The sequence below is a fragment of the Oryctolagus cuniculus genome, chromosome 12 (genome assembly GCF_964237555.1).
Source record: "Oryctolagus cuniculus chromosome 12, mOryCun1.1, whole genome shotgun sequence".
NCBI classification, from domain to species: domain Eukaryota; kingdom Metazoa; phylum Chordata; class Mammalia; order Lagomorpha; family Leporidae; genus Oryctolagus; species Oryctolagus cuniculus.
Window position 1 is genome coordinate 89,948,127 of NC_091443.1, and position 26,854 is coordinate 89,974,980.

General features: G+C 61.0%; 1 protein-coding gene across 5 annotated transcripts in view; it reads left to right on the top strand.

Moving 5' to 3' along the window:
* The window catches only part of SMAD3 (SMAD family member 3), a 113,755-nt gene extending 88,743 nt beyond the window's left edge, over positions 1-25,012 (top strand). For 4 of the 5 annotated variants that reach the window (XM_051821816.2, XM_070054404.1, XM_070054402.1 and 1 more), the window contains exons 2-9: positions 2,272-2,465; positions 2,612-2,743; positions 3,706-3,780; positions 6,358-6,408; positions 14,964-15,176; positions 16,602-16,739; positions 18,488-18,632; positions 20,941-25,012. In XM_051821816.2, the coding sequence (XP_051677776.1) occupies positions 2,272-2,465; positions 2,612-2,743; positions 3,706-3,780; positions 6,358-6,408; positions 14,964-15,176; positions 16,602-16,739; positions 18,488-18,632; positions 20,941-21,064 (1,072 nt within the window). In that variant the 3' untranslated portion in view covers positions 21,065-25,012. Of the gene's footprint in view, positions 1-2,271; positions 2,466-2,611; positions 2,744-3,159; positions 3,438-3,705; positions 3,781-6,357; positions 6,409-14,963; positions 15,177-16,601; positions 16,740-18,487; positions 18,633-20,940 lie in introns of those variants that run through there. The other variant, XM_051821817.2, reaches the window with a different exon arrangement.
* Positions 25,013-26,854: the final 1,842 nt, after the last annotated feature.

Sequence of the window (26,854 nt, forward strand, 5' to 3'; positions counted from 1 at the left end):
CTGCATGGACGGCCACCGTGGCCGGCAGGCCCTTTGCTGGGGCTTCGGTCAAACCCTGATGAGCGAATGTGGCCACTTCCCTAATTTGTGGGCCTCTGGTGGCTTTGCGTGAGAGTGAGAATGGCTGAATAGCTCTCCCTCCCCCTCACCACTTCCCAATCTCCCTTTCTCTCAGTCTGCCCCACAGCTCCCCTCAGTTCTTCAGAGCCAGGTTTGCCGAGTAGCTGCTGTCACGGAGAACGTACCGTCCACTCGTTGGTGCCGTACCAAGCGTGTCCAAGTGGGTCCTGAGCTTCTTGAAGTCAGGAGTGGGCCAGAGTTCCATTTTAAGGATGGGACAGCTGAGGGCCCTGAAGAGCCCGTGCCTTGCCCTGGGTGTCTTAGCTGGGAGACTGGCACCACGTCTTGACCCCAGGTCTTCTGACGATGAACCTGGCGGTCTTCCCTCTGCATCTTAGGGAAGAGCCCCAGGCGCTCCTCTGTCGCTCCGCGAGCTGATGGTGGTTTTTCAGGTACCCTGACAGAGGAGTGTCCCTGGTCCCGGGGAGCCTGCAGGTGTGTCCCTGCCAGCCCTGCCCAGCTCCTGGGAAGGGTGTGCCGCTGCCTGGTGAGCAGTCTTGCCTCCCCCCGGGACACCTCTTCCTTCTTGAGCGTCCCTCTCGGGGACTTGGCCCACCCCAGGTCACACGCACACAGGATTGGCCTGGGGCCCCGCTGTCCCCCACCCTCCACGTGCACAGCCATTTACTGCTGCTTGTAGAAAAATGGCAGAGCCCCTGCTCATGGCCTCCAGGCCCTGCAGAGTCAGCCCTGCCTGCCGCTCCGGCCTCCCTGCACCCAGCTGCCCTGCTCTGCTTTCCACTCACTCTGGCCTTCGTGCTATTCTTCCTGTGTTACCATGTTGCCCACCCTCCACAGGGCCTTTGCACATGCTCCCCCCTCCCCGAAAGTCCTTGTCCCCATACCTCTTTGCCTGGTTGGTTCTTGCCTATCCTTTGGACCTTTAGGCCAGCCATCACCTCCTCAGTGGTGCTGTGTCCATCCCATCAGCACAGTGGGGTCCCATGGGCATATACCGTTAAAATGTAAAGATTGATTGATTTGAAAAGCAGAGTTGGAGAAAGGATCTGGAAGTCCGTCTAGGTCTCAGATGTGGGTGCTCTCTGCTGCTTTCCCAGGCACACTAGCAGGGAACTGGATCGGAAGTGGGGCAGCTGAGACTTGAACCAGTGCCTACATGCGATGCTGGCATTGCAGATAGCAGCTAACCCGCTGCCCACACCGGCGGCCCCTGGCATACACTGTGTGTGTGTGTGTGTGTGTGTGTGTGTATGTATGGTGGGTCCCTGTACTAGTTTGCACTGCAGCTGTCTGGTTATTTGATTGACAGCAGTCTTGCCCACTGGACTCTGTAACCTCCAGGGAAGCAGGGTCTGCTGCTCCACTGGTCTGTTGTGACCACGAGGTCACTTTCCCGAACCAAATAAGGCCTCCCCTGCCTCATCCCCTCTGCCACTCCCGAGTCCCCTTGGGACCCCCCTTCTGCGGATGCAGTTCATGGGGGTCAGCTCCAAGTCTGCCCTTCCAGCAAGCTTCCTGGGACCCAGCTGTGGGTCAGGGGTCACGCTTGAGCTGGCGACGCTGGATTACAGCCGTTGTGAGGCCAGGTCGCCACACAGGGCGCCGCTGGTGTTCCCGCTCACTGTATGCGCGGCCCCTGTGGCTTTCACGCTTGAGTCTGAGTCTCGGATGGAGGCCAAGGAACTCCCGAGGGGCCTGGCCTGTGGGTTTTGCTGTTTTAAACTCCCTCCCATTCCCCCATTTCCTGCTCTGCTTCACCCCACAAAGCACGCAAGAACGGGAGAGAGAGACGGGGGGGGGGGGGGCAGGGGAGGGACCGGGAGGATGTGAGAGCCCTCCGGGTAGCAGGTGTGTTCTGCCGTCCCTCTTGCCGTCGGCCGCCGTGTCTCATTGGCTCCTGTCCCCTCTGCACCTCTGCCAGACGGGTGGCTCCTGGCCCTTTTCCAGTGCTGTCCCCTTCTGGGGTCCCTGCAGAACGCACTCTGAGGGCTGGTGGGGGCCACGCCCACACTGCCAGCTTGGGGGTGGGGCTGGTTTCTGTTTTCTCCTGGGGTTCCTCCAGCTCTGAATCTCTGATTCCCGGGACCTCAGCGGCTGGACGGTGAGCAGGGGGAGGGCAGCTTCTTGCTGAGCTGCCAGCAGAAGGAAGCCCAAATCCACGTGGCCCTCTCTTCCCGCCCTGCCCCGCAGGTCCCTGGATGGCCGGCTGCAGGTGTCCCATCGGAAGGGGCTCCCTCATGTCATCTACTGCCGCCTGTGGCGATGGCCAGACCTGCACAGCCACCACGAGCTGCGGGCCATGGAGCTCTGTGAGTTTGCCTTCAACATGAAGAAGGATGAGGTTTGCGTGAATCCCTACCACTATCAGAGAGTGGAGACGCCAGGTACGCCCGGCCTGGGCCATCGGGGCTGGCGGGGCGAGTGGGAGGGTCTGGGGTGGGCTTCGGGGTGCAGGGCTGTGGTGCCAGCCTGGCCCCAGGCCCTGAGCGGGTGTCTGCTAAGTCCCCCCTCCCCCGCCCCACCCCGGCAGTTCTACCTCCTGTGCTGGTGCCACGCCACACGGAGATCCCGGCCGAGTTCCCCCCGCTGGACGACTACAGCCATTCCATCCCCGAGAACACCAACTTCCCCGCGGGCATCGAGCCCCAGAGCAATATTCCAGGTACACCCCCGGGGCGGGGGGTGGGGGGACCCCCTCTCTGTCCGGCTGGTTGGCCGGCTGGCGCTGGCCCCCGGGGGCCCCTGACTCAGGATCGCAGCCCTGTGGGGAGAGAACCCGTGGCCTCAGCTCCCCGCTCCCTAACGATGCTTTTCTTGGCACGGCTCAGCGGCGTGACCCTTCCGCCCAGCCTCGGCGCAGTCATTTATTTTGGAAGCGGAAATAGCAATGCCGTGTTTCTCTCACCGCCCTCGCGGCCCTGGCGGGGCTGCTGCTGGGCGGAATCCCATCGGGCGGCCCGGCAGCCAGGAGGGGAGCGGCGCTGTGAGTGCCCCTGGCCTTCACACCCGGGAGGCCCACTTGGAGCGTTTCCTCTGCCAGGAGGACCCGGCTCCACGTCCACAGGGCTCTTGGTTTTTTGTGGTTTTTTTTTTTTTTTTTTTTTTGATGCCCCTCGTTTACATGTGAATAACATGTGAATCACCAGCCCTGGCAGCCTCTTGGAAGCCTGCGCTTGCTGGGGCTGCGATCCCGCTGCCTGCCTTGTGGGGCCTTGGCATTCAGACGTGGCTTCCACGGCTTAGCTTTCTGTGCTGAGGTCGGCTCCAGGCCTGTGTGCTTGGGTCCGCGCGTTAGGGAGCGACCCACTGCCCAGCCCGGCTCAGGTCCTACACAGGTGGCGCTGCTCGCTCAGGGGGTAAGTCAGGGCCTGGGGGTGGCTCCGGAGGCCTCACTGGAGGAGGCGGGGGCTTCACCCGATTTCCAAGGGTGGGAAAAGTGAGCTTGGCAGGGGTAGAGGTGGTTACAACCCAGGTGGGCAGCTGTGGCGCACTGGTATGGGGACAGCGGAACCCAGAGCTCGTGCCCCAGCAGCCACCCGATGCTGGCATGGTGGTGTGAAAAGGGGTGATGTTTGCAGAGGGGGTCAGAGGCCTTTTAATGAACCAGCTGCCTTCTGATGGCAGAGACCCCGCCCCCAGGCTACCTGAGCGAAGATGGAGAGACCAGCGACCACCAGATGAACCACAGCATGGACGCAGGTCAGTCGGGGGGGCAACAGGCTGCCCGCCTCTGCTGGGGTCTCGCCCTCCCTTTCTCTCCCTGCCCCCTTCCCCTCAACCCCTGCCTCCCGTCTTTCTATCCAGTATCTATCAAGCGAGTTTGTGTGGGATACCAGGAAGAGAGGAGGAGACTGAGCCGCCCAGAGCTGCAGGGCCCTGCTGGCATCAGGGCCACCAAGGCGGCTTGGGGAGGGAGCAGGACTGGCAGGGGAGGGGTCTCCCGAGTTGGGTCTTGGTGGGGTTTAGGTATGAGGTGGGCTAAGAGTGTAGGGAGTGGGGAGATTCTGGGAATAAGGTGAGCTCAGTGTGGCTTCCAGAGAAGGGAGAGAGAAGAGGGCCTGGCACTCGGGGCTGGTGCAGCCAGGCAGGCCATTTGGCATTGGGTCTGGGCCCCCGGCTGGGTCTGCACCTCGCTGAGGTGTGGCCGTGGGCAGGTGGGCAGGTGGAATCCATCAGCTCAGGAGGTCCGGGTGGGGCGAGAGCCTGAAGGGGAGGAGGGTTTTTCTTTGGCTGCCCGGCAAAGGCCCCTGAAGTCAGCATTTCTGAGCGGTGGCCAAAGGAGATGGGCAGCTCCCCCCGGGAGGCCCCGGCCTGGCTCTCTGCTGCTGCGTCCCCGGATGTTCCCCGCCCCATCATTCGCTGTGGGACCCAGTTGGCTCCAGGCTAGCAGCTTCTGGAGTTGTCAGCGAGAGTTTCTTGGGGAGGAGGCACAGGCTGCCTAGCAGGTGTCCTGTTCTGGACGGGGAGCCGGAGCCCAGGAGAGAAGAGCAAAAGCGACTCAGATACACGTGCGTCATGGACGTCGCCGCCGGCCTCCAGCCTTCAGGGGAGGCTAGCGCGGGGAGCAGGCCAGCCAGGCAGCACCCCAGCCTCCCTCCCTCCCTCCACCTGCCGAGTTTCCTCTCCCTCTGCCTGCTCTCGGGCCTCCCTGCCACTGTCTGCGTGTGCAGTGCCTGCTGTTACAAAGGATGCAGACCAGAAGGGACGCTCTGTGCGCGGCTTCACCCTCTGCTGTCCCTCCTTCCGCTTCCTCTGCCTGCTTCCTGCCCCCTTTCCCTCCCTCAGCCTCCATGCAGGGCCCTGCTGGGCACATTAATCAGATCTATCCAAAGGGGGTGCTAGGCTTGCGGCCGTCTGTCTGCCAGGCTTCAGTGGGTGGGGCTCCTCAGTTACACCCCAGAGCAGTTGCTCAGGGCCTGGCCTCCCTGCTGGCTGCCAGTGCTAGGGCCTCTGGCCCCCTGCGCCTCCAACCCCGTCCACGTACACAGCCATTCAGACCAGGGAGGAGGTGCCACAGCCTTCCTGGGGTTTATGATTTCAGTTGCCACAAATCAGGAAGCAAAAGTTTATTGAGTGCCTGCTGAGTACCCAGTGTAAGCATTTCTATATGGCCAGTCTCAACTTTTTAAAGATGTATTTATTTGAGAGGCATAGTGAGAGAGAGGGAGGTAGAGGTATTCCGTCTGCTGGTTCGCTCCCCAGATGGCCGCAACGGCCAGAGCTAGGCAGATCCGAAGCCAGGAGCCAGGAGCTTCCTCCAGGTCTCCAGAGCACTTGGGCTATCCTCTGCTGCTTCCCCGGGTGCATTAGCAGGGAGCTGGATTGGAAGTGGAGCAGCCGTTTTGAAGCTTATCTTTAAGGCTGAGTCGGAGCCAAATCAAAGACCCCCTGTGAACAGCTGAGGGCGGCCCAGGTTTGAGGCGAGTGCCAGGCTGGCAGCAGGGGCTGGGGGATCTCAGGGTGGACCTAGACCCCAGAGGGCGGTTAGTAAATAAAGAACCCTCCGTGGCTTTGAGGTGGCTCTGGGGAAGATGGCCACTGGCTTTCATTGCAGGCTGATCCCTGTGTGCTGGTGAGAGGTGCAGGGAAGGCCTGGGTGGGTGGGGCTCCTCCCATGTGCACCCTCCTGTTCTTTGGTCAGCTGGGGTCAGGAGCTTCCTGGGCCTGTCCTCTTCCTGGGGGCGTGGGCCACACGGCAGGTGTATAACTTAAAGGAAAAGGGGCAGCCTTGCGTAGCTGAGAACCCAGCAGCAGCCAAAAGCTGTCAAATCATGGAGGACATCTCCAGAGTCATCTGTGAGGCCCATTCATTCCACGGGCCCAGGGCGTGGGTCCCGCCTTCTCCTGCAACATGGAGTCGCAGGCCAGGGTTTTCTTCCTACCAGCTTGAACCTTTCCTTGTTTTTTTCTTTTTTCTTTCTCTCTCTCTTTATGCCAAAAGAGAAAAGAGAGAGAAAGAGAGAGAGAGACACTTCCCATCCAGTGATTCACTCCCCAAATGTCTGCAGCCGCCAGGACTGTACCAGGCCAAAGCCAGGAGATCCATCTGCATCTCCCATATAGGTGGCAGGGGCCCAAGTATTTGCGCCATCTCCTGCCTCCTGCCAGCGCGAGCGTTAGCAAGACGCTGGAGTCGGGAGCTGAGCTGGGACTGAAACCCAGGCGCTGTGCTGCGGGGTGAGGGTGTCCCAAGCTGTGCCAGATGCCCTGTTCTGATGGAAGCGCTCCAGGCCAAGCGTCCCTAACAAAGCCTCATAGCCATGTCTTGCCTCGCAGGTTCTCCAAACCTGTCCCCGAATCCGATGTCCCCAGCACACAATAACTTGGGTAAGTATGTCCTGGTCAACACAGGTAGAATCCCCTGGAGCTGTAGCCCTGGCTGGTGGCCAGCGTGCGGAGGGGGCTCAGAAGGGGAGCGCCCCCCCCCCCCCCATTGGCTCAGTGCAGTCCACGATGTTTCTGGTGACTGTGATCCTGCCGTCACCCTAGAGCGGGGAAACCCGAGAACGGCAGTGGCCAGAATGGCAGCCGTGTGCTGGGGCCGCATTTCCCCTGGGAGGAGGTGAGTGAGACACGAGTGAAGGAAAAGTGCCCCCAGCCTGAGGCCCAGGAGGGCAGGGGCCGTGGCCAGCCCAGCACCCGGGTCTGGGTTGGAGCAAAGCCTCCCACGGCCATGCAGTTTCCAGAGGGTGGCTTTCGCAGACCTGTTTCCCGTGCACGCACCAGGATGTCCTGTGTGCATCTTAACAGTTCTGTCACTGTTACTCAGACGCAACACGCTGGTAGGAGGAATTTGCAAACGAGCAAGCGTGCCCATCTTCCCACCACCCCAGCACAACCGTCCTGGTTTCGTCACAGTGCCTCTCTGCGCCACAGGGACGGCAGTGCGGGGCTGCGTTCTTCACGCTCGCTTCTCCTAGTGTGGTTTTGTGAGCGAGCGTAGTCTTTAGGTGCCCGGGTTGTGGCTCTGCGTTATCTTGCGGTGTTTTGGAGCAGCTGAGCATCGTGTCCACAGTAGGGTGGCGGGCTCTGGGATGGTGTTTCCAGGATCCCCTCTCCTAACACCAGGAGCCACCTTCGCTTCTCCAGCTTCGTGGGATGTCTCGTGGCTTTGGCATGGAGCCTGCAGAAGGGCTCGAACCAAATAAAATGCCTGTTTTGCTTTTATGGAAGAGGATTTTAAAAAATTGATTGGATAGGCAGAAAGACAGATCCATCTTCATTTGCTCATTTCTTTTCCATATGCCCACCACGGCTGAAGCCAGGAGCCTGGAGCTGCACCCGGATCTCCCACACGAGTGGCAGGGCCCCAGTGCTTGAGCCGTCCCCTGCCATTGCCTCCCTGGGTGCACGTTTGCAGGAGGCTGGAATCGGAGCAGAGCCGGGACCTCTCATGTGGGGTTCAGGCATCCCAAGTGGCATCTTAATGGCCGTACCCACCACCCGCCCTGAGAATCTTTTGTGTTCTTGCCTAGTAGTTTTAGATATGAGTTTGATCTTGCTTTGGGCTTTATTCGGTGGGGCTGACTTTTGTGGCTCAGGAAAAAGCCAGGGTGGATGATTTGGCGAAGGAGCCTGGATTGGCTTGGCTTTTTGTGCCCCTTTGTTTGCAACCTTGATTGATAGTGTCCGATAAAGAAAGTCCTCGTCGGGAACATCGGGAGGTGCTTGGGATCCGTCTAGAACAGACTGGCGTGTGGGCAGTGTGAGCTGTGACCTTGGGGGACCTGTTTGGTGTGTGCTGGGCCTTGCAGAGGGAAGGTCACATTCCTGATAGGAAAGGATTGAGTTATTCAAAACAAGCTCTGAAGGCTGGGAGCTGTGTTGACACTTGACAAATGAAAGGCCACGGCAGTGAACTTGACTCAGAGCGCTCAGCTTCTGAGCTTGGCTGGTTGAGGTTTCTTTTCTGGGCCATTTTACCCACAGTGTGTCCAGGGGGCTACTTTGGGTTGCTGGGCTTTGGAGCAGACACTTGCCTCGGACACCCCCCAGCTTGTGGGCTGGCTTGGAGGCCGCTGCTGTGCCCCCAGGGACACGCTTCAGCCAGGAAGTTGTCCCCAGCGGTAGGAAGTGGCTGGGGACCAGGAGGACACAGCGCTTGAGTGGGGACCTGCCCCTTCCTCAGGCTGCTGGTCTGAGGGCTGGGAATTCCTCGGTCATTTCTCAGCCAGGACGGGACATCCTCCTGCCTGGCCTGGCACAGTGCACACGGCTTGGCTCCGGGCAAGTCCCACCTCTGCCGGGAAGGTGTGAATCGGGGCCGAGTCAGCTAGCGAGTCAGGGTGGGGACTCAGGGCGGGCGCGCGCTGACCGGCCCCTCGCCCGCTCGGCGCCCATCTCCAAATCTCATGGACGCGGTGGGGGGTGGGGGGAGAGGGCTGAAGATGGTGACTGCACTGGCAAGCATTTCTTGAGTACATCCTGTTTACTGTTCAGAGTAGAAGTGTTGCAATTTCCCATCTTAGCCCACTTTACAGATTAGCAAACCAAGGAGCGGGCCGAGTCACGCATAGCTGATCCCGCAGCTCGGCGGTGGGGAAGCTGGCTGGGGGCTCAGCCGCCTTGCTGGGGGCCCGTGCGCACCTGCCATGCGGCACTGCCTTGCTGGGTCGTCTGGACTAGCTGTCCCTGTCTTCCTTACTCAGATACAGGCTCCAAACGGGCATTGGTGAGCTTTCAGCTGGGGACAGAGGTCAGCTGGTGGCCCCTGGGTGGGACCCTGCCTGCTTGCCCATCTCCTCCTCACTCTTTCATTCATTCCCTAGCTACTTCCTGCCTGGTCACTGCAGCCAGTCCAGGCAAGAGGAGGAGGGGGATGTGAGGAGGAATCACAGGCTGGTCCTCAAGGAGCCATACTTTGTTGGGATCCACGAATAATTACAAGACAGGAAGTGGATGCGAGGAAGTCCCCGAGGGGGCGTGGTGCACCCAGGCTGGCCCGCGCTCTCCTCTGCATTCCGTCACCAAGTCTCCTTTGCTGAGTTCCTTGTCCCGATGTGAGGGCCCAGAGCTGGGGGCGGGGGGCACGCGGGCATTCACAGCCTAGGTGGGGTGTGGCTGGAGGTATCCACCTGGACGGCGGTGTGCCAGGTGCGGAGGAGGAGGAGGAAGAAGAAGGGTGCGTGAGCTGGGAAGACTCAGGAGAGGGTGACAGGTGGGCGACCACGAGGCCCAGGCCGGGGGCGGGGCTTGGGGGGGCACTGCAGGTGGCAGGGCTAGCTGGCCCTGTGCTTGGTGTCGGGAGTGCCGAGAGGGAGGCTGCAAGGGCTGGGGGCCCTTGCGGTGGGCACAGAGCACGTGCTGGAGCCCCTCTTGCCTGCAGAGCAAAGGCGATGGTGGATTCTCAAGCAGCGGGTTATCTGGCGACAGCTTCATCGAGGCTCATCTGGCCACCGTGCGGACTCTGAGTCCTAGGGGAAGTTACTGGAGGCAAAGGCAAAAGAACGCCAGGCCTGCAGCTGCTGCTCCGGCAGAGGCCGGCGTGAGTGCCCGGAGAAACAGCAGCTGGGTGGCCCGGACCCACAGGGGGTGTTGGTCGTCTGTGGCTGGGACCCTGGGAGGCCTCCTGCCCGAGGCGGGTTTGGGGTGGAAGCTGCTGTGGCCAACAAGGCCCTGGAAGGTCACGGAAGAATCCGGGGCTGGAGGCACAGGTTTGCTGGTCCCCCATGTGAGAGCCTTTCTCACGGTGGGCTCGGGTAGGAAGGCCTGCCCTGCAGCGCCTGGGTGCTTCCGTGGTGACGGCCCGAGGGAGCGCCCCCCGCCCCCAGACTGGCCACCGCGAGAGCATCTCTTTACAGCTCGGCGGCTGGCTCATCGGACGCTTTGCTGACACCGGGGCTTCTGCTGGGGCCATGGCAGGGGTGAATTCGGTGGAGCAGGACAGAGAGGGACTCCTGGGGCTCCCTCGGGCAAGGGGCTGGGGCAGGGCGAAGATGGGCCCGCAGCAGCCAGTGGGGCAGGGGACTCTGAAGGGGGCAGCAGTGGGCAGATCAGAGGTGGGGAGGTGGAGGCCATGAGCAGGGCGGCCATTGCGCTTCTGCATGGAGGACGGAGCCCCTGGCGAGCCGCTCCTCGGTGAAGACAGAAACAGGACCGTGGATGGCTTCTTTTAAAGAAAGGGCGATGAAGTTGTTACACACAAGGGAATGCGGCGCAGGGCACCTGGCTTCCTCTCTCATTTCCTCCCGACTCCAGGCACCAGCCCTGGGCTCGGGTCTGGGGCCGGTCAAGTCTGCTGCCATCACAGTGAAGCCACTTTGGTCAGGAGCCGGCATCCTGAAGGAGCCCCTGATGCAGGGTTGGGAGGCCCTGGGACCTTTGTTTTGCAGGGAAGGGGTCGGGAGCAGGTGATGGCCCTGTTATTGTGCACGGTGGCGGCGCAGGGTGACTCACTGGGAATTTCCAAAGCAGTTAAGTCAGAGGATGGGGCGAGCAGAGGGGAAGGAGGGGGCAGGTGGGGAGAGGAACAAGGTAGTGAGCCGACCGGGCCTGTGAGTAAGTTGTTCCTGCTTTGCAGTGAGCCAGGCGGGGAGGGGCGCTGACCGAGCACCCGGAGGTGCTGCCAGTGCCCGGGGCGCTGCATGCATTGGAGTGGAAGGAGCTGCCGCGGCTCCCCAGGGTGCCTGGGGCAGAGTGCAGGGGAGAGGCAGGGGGGGCCTGGCAGCCAGAGGCGGGAGGGGGCCTGGCCGCAGCCTTTGCGCCCGCTGCACCCGGCCCTCTTCCCAGGCTGCCTCTGGTTGCAGTCCCCTGGAGCTTGTGAAGTCAAAGGCGAGCCACATAATGACCGGAAGTCTGCTGCCAAGACTTTGCCACTCCAGCGGGTCACAGGCGGCCGGAGCATGGGGCTCTGCGTCCTCTTGGTTTGTCGCTGGAGCCCTGGGGGAGATGGGTTGGAATTAGTGCCCCTGAGGGCTGGGGACAAGAGAGTTACCCTGTAGCACAGGAGACTTGGGCGCGCAGGTCACTGGGACACAAGAGGCTAATTCTGCACGAGGGGCCTGTGTCACAGCCGCGTGAGCCTGGCCTTAAAGGCCTGGTCCATGCAGATGAGTCGGGGGAGGGCAGCCCAGGCAGAGGGAAAAGCAAGGGCCAGGAAGGACGGGGCAGGGTGGGTGTGTGCGGGGAGCGTGGAAGCTCCTACAGCGGGTTAGAGCCGCCTTGAGCAGGTGCGCAGTAGGACCCAGAGAGAGCCCTCCGTTTCTGCGTTCACCTTAAGCCTTAAAGCGTCCCTGCTCCTGGCCTTCGCCCAGTCCGCACTTTGGATTTATGGCAGCAAGTTAATTTCCCCGTCTTGCCTCCCCGCCTTTTCCTGTACCGGATTTGAATCTCTCACACGTGTTTTTAGTAGGCATCCCTTAATCCAAGAGGTGCCTTCTGGGTTTTATTCTGTTTGCTTTTCCTTAAACAAAACAGAAAGTCTGTGCCAGCTTGGAACAGGGCTGCAATCCCAAGCCAGCCAGTGTGTTAGGCTGGCAGGGGGCCAGCCGGGAATTAAGTGCCCCGTGTCACTGGAGAAGTCTGGCCGACAGCATGCTGGGGGGGTGGGGGAGGGGGAGCGGGAGGGCTGAGCAAGGCTGGAGCTGGAGGTTCCCGCATCTGCGACACCTCTGCCCTGGGAGGAGAGATTAGCACAGACCCGGGAGTCTGGCCAGGAGCAGGACTGTGAGCTTGCAAGGCCTTGGACACCTGCTGTCGGCTGCCAGCCACCCCAGGTGTGCAGGGTCCTGGACCCCAGCAGATCACCCACTGTCCCTTCAGGAGAGCTTGGTGACCTCCCCGCGCTCTCGGCTGGGAGGGGGAGGGGTGTCACCCAGCCCCCTGCATGGCCATCCCCCAACAGGAGCCTTTTCAAGAAGCAGCTGTCTGTTAAATGGCGTCTGTGTTTCTTGGGGAGCCCAGGCCTGCTAGAGTGAATGAGTGCTTGGTGTGGGAGAGGGGTGCCATCCCCCCCTCCCCCGAGATTTCCTGTTACATTCAGTGCCTGGGCAAGCTTTGCTTCCCTTCTGGAACCGTATGCATCACCCATCCACCAGCCAGCGCCTTGTTGTGTGGTGGTTGCCCTTTTCGCTTGGTCTGCTGGGAACCTCAGAACCAACTTGGGTGCTCTTTCAGTAGTTGCAGCCTTTCTGTATCCCGTTTGTATAGCCCTTCCAGAGTCCTGAAGTTTTGTTTCTTTAGACTAACCATGGTGTGGGCAAGTCCTCCTTCAGGGGAAAAGAAATGGGCGCCCAGTTATTTTTTTATTTTAATGCCACTGAACAGGGCAGAGCCCAGAGTTGGTGGCCGCCCATCTTGTGGAAGAGCCCTGGAGGGGAGGTCAAGGGCAGGGTGGTTTGCAGAGGACGTGGCTGAGCGCCGCTGGCTCCGTCCTGCCTCTGAACGCGGGGCAGCTTGTCCAGACAGCGCCGTCGGGAACGGCAGCTTCACACTGTGCCGCTGGCCTGAGCGGCAGTGCCTTCCTAACGATGTGTCAGGAGCCTGGGCCCAGTGCTTCCTGCCACAGTGTCGTGTGTGTGTGTGTGTGTGTGTGTGTGTGTGTGTGTGTTGCAGGGGTGTTTGGAGAAGGGCTCAGATCTGCCTGGGAGGGCCTCCGGGCCCGGGAGCCTCACTCACTCCTTTGAATCTGCGTCTCCATGAAGCCCACCCGTCCACCCCCTTGGCTGACTGCAGAGCATGGTCTGGCGCGTGTCACACGTTGGGTGGCCTGCCGGCTTGCCTTGTTTTGACTGGAGGGTTCGGTCAGTGTCCCTGGAGCCTAGCTCGCTCGCTCGCTCTCTCTCTCCTGCCTGAACTAAGCCCAGGGAGTGCTGGACAGGGCTTTTTTGAGGGGCACAGACTGTTCCGTTCTACACATTGCTGAGTAAGCCGGGGCCAGCCCAGAGCAGCCAAAGCTGCCAGTTGAGGCCGACTCGGGTCAGAAGCATGGTGACCTCTGCGGTCTAATTTAGAGGTCTCTAGTCCACTTCAGGCTTTGTACAGACTCGGACCCTGAGGCCAGAGAGGGAGAGCCTGTCCCCATGGCCATGCGGCAAAGTTCTCGGAGCCTGCACCTGGGCCGCGGTGGCCGGCAGCCCCTTGGAATGCTTGCACTGCACTTAACATTCCTTTCTCTTTTTCAAAGTTTCCAAAGCAACATAGCTCGCATTTTAGTGACCGCATTGTTTAGGATATAGCTTATCTCACTGGAATGTTGAAGCATCAAGCAAAGCCAGGGCTGACCGTGGCTGACGTGGCTGACGTGGCTCGGCCCCACTTCAGAGGCCAGGGCCCGGGCACTCCCGCTTCCCCACTCAGCGGCTTAGGTCCCCTGCCTTCCTCCTCCTCTTGCCCCCTGCTCCACCCTGGGAAAGGGCACAGGGATGCTGTGCCCTAATTGGGATGGAAGTTAAGATAGCAACATAAGCCAGGTGGTTGTCGCTGTTGCCAGCGCTGCCTACTGTGTGCGTGCACTGTGTGCCCTGCCCTTTATTCCCGTCCTCCCACACACAGCAGCTGGGGAGGGCAGCGTGGAAGCTGGAGCTCCGAGAGCCTGATGCTTAGCTCACCGCCACGCCGCGGCCCTGTGCCCGGGACTGACTGCCGCCCGCCTGGCCTTGAAGCTGCTCTGTGACCTGGCCAAACCCACGGGGGCAAACTGTGTCCCCTGGAAGACACAGTAATGTCTGGGGCCACTGGTGGTTGTCCCAGCTTGGCTGGATGGGGTGGGCTGCACGACTGGCATCTGGCGGGCACAGGACACCACGGCCCACCCTGTTCTCCAGTGCCCGACTGCGGGCGTCCTAACCCTCCTGCTGGCGCTTTCTGGGTACGCGGTGCATGCAGGGGCGTCGCTGGCCTGCTTGGGGGAGATCGTGTTCTTCATCCGAGGGGGTGGCGTGAGCCCCTCTGTCTGCAGGGGGCACCCGGGCTCCTCCTGTGGGCAGACGGCTTCTGGATTTTTCTCTCAGGTTTTGCTTGGCCATGGAGGTCTAGAAGTCTCCTGGCACACAGTAGGCAGGTGTCTCAGAGCAGTGCTGACTCCCAGGCACGGGGAGGCTTTCCCGAACCTCTCTTCTCAGATCCCCACGCTGCCGGCAGCCGGGGCTCTGGGGGCACGTGGTGGAGTTGGCTAGTGAGGAAGTGTGCAGACACCCCCTGTTCTGCAAGAGTGGCGCCAAACAGCTTTAGGAAAGGGACACGTGGGTGCAGGCGCCCAAGGACTTGGGCCGTCCTCCACTGCTTTCCCAGGCCACAGCAGGGAGCTGGATCGGAAGTGGAGCAGCTGGGACTCGAACCGGCGCCCATAATGGGATACCAGCGCCGCAGGCAATGGCTGTACGTGCTATGTCACAGCGCCGGCTCCATCTGGGTGACCTCAGAAATGAGTTTCTCTGGCGAGAGGCACAGCCCCCAGCGCGGTCTGCATACCCCAGGCACCGTTTGGAACCACGTGCTGCTTGACACGGGATGTGTTTGACATGCAGCTTGCTTGACTGCTGCTCAGTAGGCTAAGAGGCTGCCCAGGGTCGTGCAGAGCCAAAGCCCGGAAGCCCTTTCTGGGGGCAGAGGTGGTTGCTTTGGGGACCCTGGAAGGGTGACCCGGAGCAGACGGTGCGGGGGTCGTGGTGCAGTGAGAGCTCACGGGGTCCGGCTCCGGGGTTCGCCCAGGTGCCAGCTGGTGCCCGGCCCTCTTTGAAGACTGCGTCACGAGCTGGATGAACCCAGCGCTGTCTGAGGCTGGTGGGGCGCGCCTCCCGGTGCCTGCGTCTCTTGTGCCATTTGCTGGGGCCTACTGGGTTGTTGGCCTTAGGGTAGGGGGTTTCTAAGACCCCTCTGAGAGGGAGGGAAACGGCAGGGGGCCCCCGCAGAGGCGCCTGACCTGGAGCTGCCCTGTGCCCCAGACCTGCAGCCCGTCACCTACTGCGAGCCGGCATTCTGGTGCTCCATCTCCTACTACGAGCTGAACCAGCGCGTCGGGGAGACCTTCCACGCCTCGCAGCCCTCCATGACCGTGGACGGCTTCACCGACCCCTCCAACTCGGAGCGCTTCTGCCTGGGACTGCTGTCCAACGTGAACAGGAACGCGGCGGTGGAGCTCACCAGGCGGCACATCGGTGAGGGGTGTCCGCCACGCCCCTCCCCCACAGTCCCCAGCCCCCACCTGCACCCCGAGCTGCACTCTGCTCTGCCCCCGGCCAGGAATCGGGGAGAGGACCCCCCTGCCCAGGTCCCAGCCTGGCCCCACATCCTCCGCTGCTCCGCATAGGGGTCAGAAGGGAGGTGGAGCTGGGCGGGGGGCGAGGGTTGCCTTGTCCCTGTATCCAGCCCGCGACAGGTATTCTTGAGTTTCTGCCCGGGACCTCAGACCGTGGGAACTTTCTGAAATTTTTTTATTTATTTGAAAAGCAGAGCTACATGGAGAGAGGGAGAAAGAGAGGGAGGGAGGGGGAGAGAGAAAGAGAGAGAGATCTTCTATCCACCCATTCATTCCCCAGATGGCCAGGGCTGGGCCAGGCTAAAGCCAGGAGGCAGGCATTCCATCCAGGTCTCCCACGTGGGTGCAGGGACCCAAGCACTTGGGCCGTCTTCTGCTGTTTTTCCAGGCGCGTTAGCAGGGAGCTGGACCGGGGGTACTTAGAGGAGCCGTAGAGAAGGCGCGAGTGAGATCCTCTCTCGCCTGGTCCTGGAGCCCCAAGGGGCGGCCGAGGGGTCCCAGGCTGCACACCAACCCCGCCTGCTTGTTCGGCACCTTGGGCTCTCACCGAAGACCTCTCTGCAAGAGAGGCTTCTGTGGTTGGGAGGCCTGGGTCTTGGGGTGGTGCGCTCATCCTCCAGGGGCAGCCTGGCCCCCAGGGAGTGGGGACCAGCTCTGCAGCCCCTCCCCTGCGTCCCGCCTGCCATTTTGCTCTTTTACTTGAAAAGAGATACTAACTCTGGATGAGGAGCCCCAGGTGGAGCGTGGACTCAGCCCCCAGGTCCCGAGGGAAGGAAACAAGTACTGGGGAGTGGCGGGAGGCGGGGCAGGCGACATGAAGGGGCGCACCTGCCGCTCACCTGGTCCCCAGCGCCCTGGCCTCCGTCCCCGTGCAGGAGCAGGGGCCCCTGGTTGCACAGAGGGTTTGCACAGTGGTCGAACGGCAGAGCCGCCTTAAAAGTAATCTGTGTCCGCCCGGAGTGCTGTGCAGAGTGGGAGGGAGAGCAGCTGAGAGGAACCGCTGCAGCATTTCAGGGGGATGTGTGGAGGGGAGAAATAGGACGTGAGCGTGCCCGAGGGGCCTGGGCTTGACAGTGGGAGTCACCATGTCCGGAGCAGCGAACACTGACCAGGTGCCTACTGGGTAGCTCCCAGGCACAGGCACGAGGGGTCAGAGGTCAGGTGACCGGTCTCTGGGCATCAGCCTCCCGCGGCTTCCGGGATCTAGCAGGCTGGTGCTTTCCCCGGCCTGGGTTCTCGGCGTGGGCTCTGGGTCTCGTGTGCGGGGCAGGGCCGAGGCGGGCGGTGAGGGCACCCTGGGTGCAGCCTAACCTGCTTCTCCCAGGGCGGGGCGTGCGGCTCTACTACATCGGAGGGGAGGTCTTCGCCGAGTGTCTCAGCGACAGCGCCATCTTCGTCCAGTCTCCCAACTGTAACCAGCGCTATGGCTGGCATCCGGCCACCGTCTGCAAGATCCCTCCAGGTGAGCCCCCCCCCTCCACAGCCCCCCGGGAGCTCCTCTGTCCTGAGCACGGGCCTGGGGCGCTGGCGAGAGGCCACCTTTCTCTCCCACCCCGAGGTGGCACTGTGGTGATCCGTGGGGTTGTGTGTGCCCGCTGTCTTCCTCTGCCTTCCCAAACCTCCAGAGAGCGGGCGCAGCGTCTCTGGGACCCGCCTTTACCCTGTGAGCCCCTGCCCTTTGCCCTGGTGTAGGTACTCAGAGTAGGGCTTCCCTCTCTCCCTCATTCATTCCACAAACACACACAGCATCAGGGGTACCGTGCCCAGTGCTGGAAGGGTCTGGGGAGGTGCATGGGGCTCTATTGCTGTCCCCACAGACCCCTGGGACATATGAGACAAAGGAAGGGATGCGTTTAATCCAAGGGGGTTGTGCCAAGCACCAGGTGAGCAGCACACCTAGGGAGTGGATCAGGGAAGGCTTCCTGAAGGAGGCGGCGGTGACACTGAGGCCTTGGAGGGTGGGCAGGTAGTAGGCACGGGGAGATGGCGGGGTAGAGCCACAGAGAGCATTATGGGCAGAGGCTCAGAAGCGCTGGGCAGGCTCCCATGCTGGGGGAGACGGGGAGACTTTCTGGGGAGCTGTGGAGCAGGCAGGGCTGATGAAGTCCCTTTGTACCCCAAGAAGGTGTGTCGGGCTGCACGTGAGGGTGGTGTGTCCAGAGCGTGGACAGCGCGGTCAGGCACGGGGCTCGGCCCAGAGGAGGCCGCTTTCCTGAGAAAACCCAGGCGGGAGGGCCCAGCCTCTCACACGGCACACAGCCTGGGGGGCGTGTGGCCTGGCTCAGGCCGTGGCTCGTGGGCGGCGTAGCCTCTCCTGCCCACTTGAGCAGTAGGCGACAAGGGCACAGTGGCCGCCGCACAGGGTGATGGCCATGGATGCAGAGCTGCCCACGGCTGCGGTAACAGTCCCTTGACACCTTTGACCTCGTGTCGTCCCTGCCGGCCCGTCTGGCTCTGCGAGAAGGAGCTGTGTTGAGGCAGCAAGTTCAGAGAGGTTAGGCCACCTGCCCAGGGACACACAGCCAGTAAGTGGCCGTGGCCGGGTGGAGCTGGGACTGCCTCTGGAGTTCGTGTCTGCTCCTGCCCTGCGAGGGGCTGGGCTCCCCTGCGGGCCCCTGGAGAGAGCGCCGCGGGGAAGGAGGCCCAGCTGCGCTCTGGGCACCCCGCCCAGCATGTCTCCCGCCCCCACCCCCATCTTCCCGCGAGGGCCCCGCTGGCCCTGGCCTCTGTCTCGTCAGGCACACACCTTCGCGTCGCTGTGAGTGTCCCCGCCACCCCTGCCTGGCCTGCCCTCATGGCAGATTTGCCAGTGGCGACCCTCTGCTGAGCTTCCTGTGGGAACGGCAGGCCGGGGCACCTCCAGGGGGGCCCGTCTCAGTGGTGCTGCCCGCTGCCAGGGCGCAGGGCTGCTCAGCCCAGGTGGCCGGCCACACCACATGCAGCAGGGCCAAGGAAGCCCGTCCCTGCACCCGCTCTCCCCCAGCCTTTCATTGCCCGGCACGTGGGGCAGCTGCGTGTCCCTGATGTGGGGGTGGCAGATCCAAGGGCCCGTCCCTCACGTGCTGAGCTTGGAGCGTGCGGCTACTGCAGCCAGTGACCCTGGGCCGCGGGAGCCGTGGGAATGGAGCCATTCTGCCACCCCCTCCCGCCCCGAGGTGGCCGTGTCCCCAGGGGAGCAGCCCACAGGGACGGCTTCTGTCTCGTCGGCAGGGTGCAACCTGAAGATCTTCAACAACCAGGAGTTCGCCGCGCTCCTGGCCCAGTCGGTGAACCAGGGCTTCGAGGCCGTCTACCAGCTGACGCGCATGTGCACCATCCGCATGAGCTTCGTCAAAGGCTGGGGAGCCGAGTACAGGTCGGTGACCGTGGGGGGGGGGACCCCACGCCAGGGGACTCAGGCCCCAGAGCAGAGAGCGCCACCACCTGGTGGGCGGGAGGGGCCCGCGTGCCCCCGGCACCTGCAGTTTCTCAGGCGCTGGAAATGCAGGAGTCCCGTTTTCCTCCTCCCCACAGCAGGGCTCCCTGGGCAGGGCTGTTGGCTGGGTGCCCATTGCACAGATGTGGGGACTGAGGCTCTGGAGGGAGAGGGACCTGCCTGAAGTCCCACCGGTGCAGGAAAGCTGAGCCTGGGACGGTGCCCTCTTGGCCTCGTCCTCAGGCTTCCCCTGGGGTGGGTGTTGGCAGTGAAGCCTCTGCCGCCTTGTCTCCTCCCTCCCCTGTGGCTCCAGCCCTGACTCAGGGACCCTGGTAGCCCCAAGGAGCTCGGATTGGGAACTGAGACCCAGGGAAGCAAGGAGGAGATCCGGGTCATTGCAAAGCAACCAAGTTTCCGTGCTCAGAAAAGAAATGATTTTTTTTTTTTTAATTGAGAATTCCAGACCCTGGTTTCAGCGTGGCACAGATGAGGGGCAGGCCTGCCTGGTCCTCGTGGTTGTCTCTTGCGGAACACCGTGGCGTGGGTCTGCAGAGCAGAGCCCAGGTGAACAAGAGTGCCCCTGGGCAGCAGGGCCGTGGGCCCCTCCCGCCCCCCTCCCGGCCTGTGCCTGCGGCAGACGCTGCGGTACCCGCACGTCAGCTGGAGCCAGCGCCGTGCGAGTTACTCTCCCCTTCATTTTTCCAGATGTTTGGACTCCCATTTTGTTTTGCAGTCACTCTGCACCCAGGCCAAACCCATTTCAGTGTTGGCGCGGGGCCACCGTTCATAATGAGATCCAGATGAGCGTGACTTATGGAAAGTCGGATTCTCATTAGAGGCTTTCGCCCCGCACGGTCGTCCTCCTCGTGTTTGGGCTGCCGTGCTCGGGGCTGCCCCGCGGGGCTGGGGAGCGCAGTGGCGTGGTCTCCGGGGTCTTGCTGAAACCCAGCACCGGTGATCCGTGGAGCCGGCATGGCGGTCAGACCTCAGAACTGGCGGCCGTCTTCTGACGGCTGCAGAGATTAGCCCAGGCCCAGCGGGCCAGCCGGGAAGCACCCAAACTGACCTTTTAGCCCTGGCACGGACCAGGTAGGGAACAAGAGTGGAAGATTAGCGTTAGTTTTTTTTTTTTTTTTTTTTTTTGGAGAAGACAGGGAAAGGGAAATACTTAAAGGCGGCCCTCCGTGGAGAAGAGCCAGGGGAAGTCCATTTGCTCACTCTTCTCACACCCGGACTGTAGCCCAAGGGGCCACGCATGGTCCCTTCCATCAGGTGGACCCCTGCAGGGCCGTCAGCGGGCAGGGGTGCTTAGGCCAGGCCAGGCAGGCAGTGCCCGGCCCAGTGCGGCGTTGCGGCCGTCCAGCCCTGCGTGCCCCAAGGGGCTCCTCGGCGGCAGACGCCCTCCCCGGCAGGCCGCCGGGCCAGCACACGCCGTGCTCGCAGCCCACCGCGTCACCGCCGCCTGGCAGTGCCGCACGGCAGCCCGACGGGCAGGCGCGGCCCCTTCCCGGAAGAGTCTTGCCGCCCTCCTGCGTCTCGGGCCAAGGGGAGTAGGGTTTCAGCCCTTGTCTGTGCGAGGAGGCCGAGGGCAGGGCCCAGGCCCGCTGCTCTCACCTCCAGCTGGCACGGGCCACCGCGGCCTCAGCAGATAGCCTCGGGGAGCCGGCCTGCGGGCTGCGTCATCCGCCAGCCTGAATTGAGACGGAGTGCTTTGGGGTGCGCCTCGGTTTTTTCCAGTAATTGTTCCATGGCTCGCTCTGCTCGGAAGATTTTCCAAAATAAGGCCGTAGATGGGAATTGTATCAGCACATGGGGAGCGGAAGGCATGTGCGCTGTCGGTGCGTTGCTCGGAACGCCCCTCCGCCAGACAGACACGCATCACCACGGCGGGCCGGGCCGGGCCGGGCCTGTGTCTGGAGCCGCTGGTGCCCACCTGGGACACACAGGAGCTGGCCTGGAGGGCTTCCACTGCGGGGCCTTGGGGGTGCCCTGGCCTTGACTTCACATTTACCTCTTTCGGGCCACCTCCCTCCCCCCATTCCCCGGCTCGGGATCTGCTCAGGGACCTTGGCCCTGCTAGTTTCAGCGGATGGTTGGGACCTCCTCTAGGGCAGCATGGAGCCAGGTTACGGTGTAGCTGGCTTTGGGGGGGAAGACTGTCACAGAGGAGGGTGTTGTGACTTGCCTGTGTTTCCTCCTGGACGTTTTTAAACGTCCCCTACCTGCAACCCTGCCTTGTTTCTTGCAGGAGACAGACAGTGACCAGCACCCCCTGCTGGATCGAGCTGCACCTGAATGGGCCTTTGCAGTGGCTGGACAAGGTCCTCACCCAGATGGGCTCCCCCAGCATCCGCTGTTCCAGTGTGTCCTAGAGGTGTGGGCGGGGAGGGGGAGGGGCTGCGCTGGGGCAGTGACCGTGAGGAGGGCGCGAATATTCGAACTCTGATCCATTGATTATTGTCAAGGAAGAAGGACTTTTTCTCCCTCCGGTGGCACCAGCCTGTTTTCTAAAACAGAGGTGAGCACAGGAGCAGCACTTCCGAAGGGCTGCGTCTGCTGAACGCACCGACTGCCCTTTGGCCCTGCTTCGAGGACGAGGATGGTGTCTGCTCTGGGGGCCTGGAGTGAGTGGGTGGGATTTCACCACCTGCCCCTCCCCTGCCGCTTCCTTCTCTTCATGATAGCAACGTGGGATGTCCCGGCTCAACAGGAGGTGCCCCCTCTGTCTGGGACCGCTGTGTCAAGTTCACCTCCGAAGGATGTTCTAGGTAGGGGGCAAAGCCTGCCTGGCCACGGGCAGACTTCCTGCCTCTTCTCCGGGGCTCCCAGCCAAGCCTCCTGTCCTGCAGGCCCTGTGCCTTGAGAGGCTGGACGGGCAGGGGGCTTGGGCAGCTCCATCCACTCTCAGAGCATACTGATGGCTGTGTGTTCAGCACTGCACACGTGACAGTGGCGAAAGCGCCACCTCCTCTTTCAAAACTCTTAAAATGTGTCCTTTCTCACTTCGAAAAGTTGGAAGGATCTGCTGAGGCCCCGTGCGAACGCAATGTATGGTTTCTATTATCGCATCAGTCTCAAAGAGATTCGAACGACGTCAGGTGTTCACACGCAGCAGGAGGCAGGTGGCGTGTGGGCTGCGGCGGCCCCGGACTGTGTCTCCCGCCTTTAAGAGCGTGCACTGGTTCATGCAGTCCATCGTGTTAATTAAATCAACTTTATTGTATGCTCTTTTAAATGTCTGCTCCGGATTAGGAAAAACACGACACGACACCCTGGGTTGACGCATTACTGGGAGCTAAGAGAGGGCTCCTCCAACAACCGTCCCAAGGTGAAGTGTTTCCCGGCTTCCCAAGGAGGCAGCCGCCAGCGTTTCTGGAAGCTGACACTTCCGGGAGCAAACATGCCGGAAGGGGAACCTCGCAGGCCCACGGGCCGGTGCGAAGGCCGCGCACAGTGGTTCTGCGCCTTTGGAGACTGCAGGCGGCCCTGGTGATGACACTGGCAGCTACGCCGGGTGAGCCCACGAGCACAAACTATTTCAACTGGAAAAAGGGGCCCTCTTCTTTCACGGGCCTTTTGCAGAATACAGCAGACGGAATCGTCACCTGCAATTGGTACTTTCTTCTTTGCTGCTGGTTTTTTTTTTTTTTTTTTTTGGATGAAATGACGTATCTCACCTTTTTTGCATGGACTTATACCAGGAAAAGTAAAGGGATTTCCTATGGAAGTCCTGTCTTACTCCAGGAAGTGCGTGTTTGGGCAGGTTCTGAGCCTCGGATGTGATGAGACTTCCGGCCTTCCGTGACGACGCTGGGTGCTTCCCCGAGCCTGCGTCTCTGAAGCGCTAGCCTGGAGGTGTCCAGGCAGGACGGCCGCTCCCACGCCTCCTGCGGACGGGGGCCGACACAGAAGAAGCCTCTCGCTGCCCTGTGCAAGTGAGTTTTCTCACAGAACTCAGAGACGACAGAAAACCCCTCCACATCCTGGGCGTCTCAAGTCTGTGCCTGGCATGAGGTGATCTGGACGCAGAAGACCCCCGAGCCGCCTGCCAGTGCGTTTGCCCTCCCACTCAACACTTGGGGCAGAGGGCTCCATTCTGGCCTGTGCTGGGGCATCGTGGCCGCCTCCAGGAAGCCGTGGGCAGTGGTTCCTGAGGGCTCACGTGCTCCGCCTGCGGCACCATCTCACAAGGGCTTCTGGCAGCCACGCAACCACCCTTCGGGTGCGGCCCAGTTCTGCCGAGCCGGCGGCTGCCCCTGGCTACATGTCTCAGCACTCAGAGCTGAAGGCTACTGCTAGGAGGCGTGAGTTGGAGTGTGGCGTTTTTCCAGAGGCCATTTCGTTGGCCCCTTTTCTGTGTAGAACAGCCCCCGGGGAGGGGGTGTGAGGAGACTGCTGGCAAGCCCACCGTGGCAGCCCAGATGGCATTGGTTGCAGTCAGAGGTTAGCAGGTGGGCCCACCCCATGCCGAAGCCCTGTGTGGGTGCTCTGGGCCAGTGTGATATGGCTGGCCTTTCTTTAAGCCACCAGCCTTGGCTGCTTGAAAAGATCTTGCTGTAGGAATGGCATTGACGTTTGTCAAGGACAGCCGACAAGGGCAGGAGGAGACAGGGCAGTCTTAGAGGTGTGGTAGTGGCCGCTGAGCAGCAGTTGGCCCCAGCAGCCTGGCTGCGTGCGCCGCCCCTGCCCCAGGTTCACGCTGGGGCTGGGGCTGATGCCAGTGCCAGTCTTCAGCACCTCTGAGGAGCCGTCTTTTATCCCCTTTGCGCCTCTTCCCCCAAGATGCCCCCGCCTTCCCACCTTTGGTCACGGCGAGCCTCTGGGGGTTTGGGTTTCAGGCCTGTGCTGGCACGTCATCTCTGTTGGCCGGCTTTCTGGCAGGCGGCAGAAGACCTGACATCCGAGACGAGCCGGGAGCCGGGACTCCGCCTCTCCCCTCGGGAAGCATGCACACGAGGGCAAGGCTGCTGGCAGACTGTTCGGCTGTCCTGATGTTGTCAGTGTTGGGTTTTTAATTGACCGTGGTGACTTCTTTTTAAATCGTCGTTAACGTCGAAGTGAGCTGGAGCACACAGCGTGTGCTTAGTTTGCTTTTCTCCATTGCCCGCTGGCTTCCCAGAGTCTTGGCCATGTTCCAGGGCTAAATGCTTTTACTCAAACCACAGACAGATGATTTTCTTTAAGTGGCGTGTGCATGTCGAACATTGGCCTGAGTCGTCTGGCGGATTTTCACTGCTCGCCCCGGCTCTCGTTAGTCCTGAAGAGGAGACTGGCGAAGGAACCTGCAGGCTGCTTATGGCGCAGTTCACAAGGGGGAGGCTGGGAGCAGGAGAGGGTACGAGTTTAGCTTGGGACTGTGCTCCTTACTGATGACTTTTAAGTGGCTTGGGTTGGGAGTTTTCCTAAAATGACAAGTGCCCCCTTTCTACAACCCAACTTCCACTTCCCACAGCTGTTAGACCACTGTGCAGCCCCAGTAAGCAGCAGCCTCGCAGTGCACAGGCCGCCCCCAGCCGTGGCCCCAGTGGCTGGGGGAAGCAGGAACGCAGGCGCAAGAGGCCACAAGGAAACACGGCAGCGAAGCGTCCCCGGTGGGAGGGCTGCCCAGTGGGGCCAGGACGCGACACACAGGCACCCTTGTGGCTGCCACATGAGGGAAACTCGCCACCCGTGCAAACTGGAGTGAGAGAGTCTTGGTGATTCTGTCACTGAATTTTCTTTTTTTTAAAAATTCAGAAGTAATGTATACTCTAGCACTCGGGGGTTTTTATATTTATGTGATAATTTCTTAAACAATTCAGAGAACTATTTAAGTTTTTATAAGCAAGTTGCAGGGGCCCCTCCTCCCAAGGGCAGCAGCTGGAAGGGTGGGCTCAGCCCGTCGAGGATGTTGGTGGGGGATACACCAGTGAGGCTGCGTGCACACACAGACGGCAGAGTCACATCCAGCCCCCCCTCTTCCCAGGGGCCTGTGAGCCAAGCCCCACTCCCTTCCCAGGGCTGGAAACTTGAGAGAGCTGGTGCATGTTTATCCAAGGAGCCTTCACGCCGCCTCCACTGCTGCTGTTACAACGGGGCTGTTCTGGACTGGTGCTGGGGTGTGCCGGGGGCGGGGAGGATGTGGGTGACTGTCACTCAGCCAGCCTGACCTTTTAAATCTCTGTAAAAAGCATGTATGTATTTATAGTGTTTTAGATTTTTCTAACTTTTGTATCTTAAAAGCGGAGCACCTGTTTAAGCATTGTACCCCTCCTGTTCGAGATCCTTTTTCCCTCCCTCTTCCTCTTGTCAGTGTCCTAATAAACTGTTCTCATTGGAAAGCTGCTGCCCCAGGGTGCAGGCGAGATTGAAAATCAGGGAGCGGGGTGGGGGTGGGTCCTGGGGACTCAGAGGATGGACTCTGACCAATGATGTGCCTGGCCACCTGCTCCCTCAGGGACAGCAAGTTCCTGGGTTGCAAAGGTCGCACGTCTCACTGGGTACATCTTCCCCCCTCACACACCGCCATAACAACGCTATTGCATTCATTTAGAAAATGCCCGTGGGCCGTCACCCCGACCTCAAGCCCTGCTACCACTTCCTCCTGCTAGCCCTCTGCTAGCCAGCTTCGTCCGTCCGTGCTGTCGGGGCATGCTAAATGCCTCCACTGATTGTCTGTTGGCTCCTTGGAGAATCCATTTAGAATGTTAAAGCTCCCAAGGAAAGAGCCTTTTAACTCACTTCTGTGTGGATTAAGGCACAAGACGATCCGAATGTGAAATGCCGGCGGGATGGTGGAGTCTGGCTAAGCAGAACGCGGGAGAGGGGAAATGGGCCGCCCTGCCGCAGTCTCCTCTAAGGGCCGCCCCTGAGCTCGAGCACCTCGTGCCAGGGAGGAGGGCACCCAGGAGCCTCCAGAGTTGGCCTCCGTCAGCAGCAGCCCCCAACTCCTGCCTTTATGATCGTGCGTTGGCCACTTCTCCCACCCTTCTTCCCCAATTCAGTGACTCTCAAATTAGTACCCTTTAACCCAACCTGCTCCTTGGGCCCCACATATTAAATTTCAGCTACCTATTAGCTGTGATCCCAAACACTGGGCTGCCTTCCTGCCTCACCTGGGCCAGTTCCTTCCCGGCCTCTCCCCTCCTGGTCTGCAGGCCCACAGCTGCTCAACGCTTTGCTTTTTCCCTTGCTCCCTGTCATCCCTGCTGTGGCTGCCCCGGTGACCAAACCTCCCTTTGGGGAGGGCCTCACTTCCTGAACTCCCCTGTGCTCCTCGGCCCTCTTGCATGAATAATCTGCTCTTGGGCTCGCACTTCTGCCTTATCCCTCCTCACTGGTGTTCCCAGAACACTGTATGCTCTCTCGACATTCCTGAGTGAGCTCACCAACCCTTAGGATTTCTAGCCACATAATTGCTAATGACTTCCAAACCAGTACTTGGCACCCAGACATCTGTCCCGAGTTTCACACTTCAGTCCAACAGTTTGCCGGCTACTGGTACGTGGAGGTGCCACATGTGCCTCAAACAGCGTAAACGAATGCATTATTTCCCTTATTAAACCATCTCCTCTTCTGGCCTCCGGCCTGGTTTTTTAGCACAACCCTCAACCTGTATCCCTGGCAGTTAACAGGCGTTCCCCACCTCTGCGCCCTCCTGCGGGCCCTCTTGCAACCTGGACAGCCACACCAGCTTCCTTACAGGGAGATCACGCACCCCAGTAACTCCTGACCTTTGGTCATCCCAGTCTCTGGCCCTCATCATTTGCCCACATTGAGTTCTCACCACTCCCTCCTCCCTCCTGCACAGCCCAGCCACTCCCGGGTCCTTGTGCATCTCCCAGGTCTCCAAGGCGGCTCGTGCACTTTGCTCTCCTCCCCTGGCTCCCAGGCCTTCCCAACACACACCACCAATTGCCCGGCTACCTTGCACAAGGCTTTGTGACTTGGTTCAGAAATCTCTAGGAAGGCTTCGTGGCTATCGCCATAGTCCCTGACCAGGTATTAACTCTGGTGTCTGTCTCCCTCTCAAGGCTATGAACCTCCTGAGAGCTGGGTTACATTTTAATTTGCTATCTCTGGCTTCTTTGTTTTGCTGAATAAATAAATCTATCAGTGCCCGTATTTAGTAGTCTACCTCACCAGTATCATCTGCATCCATTCTTGCTGTGCTATCCTGTAGT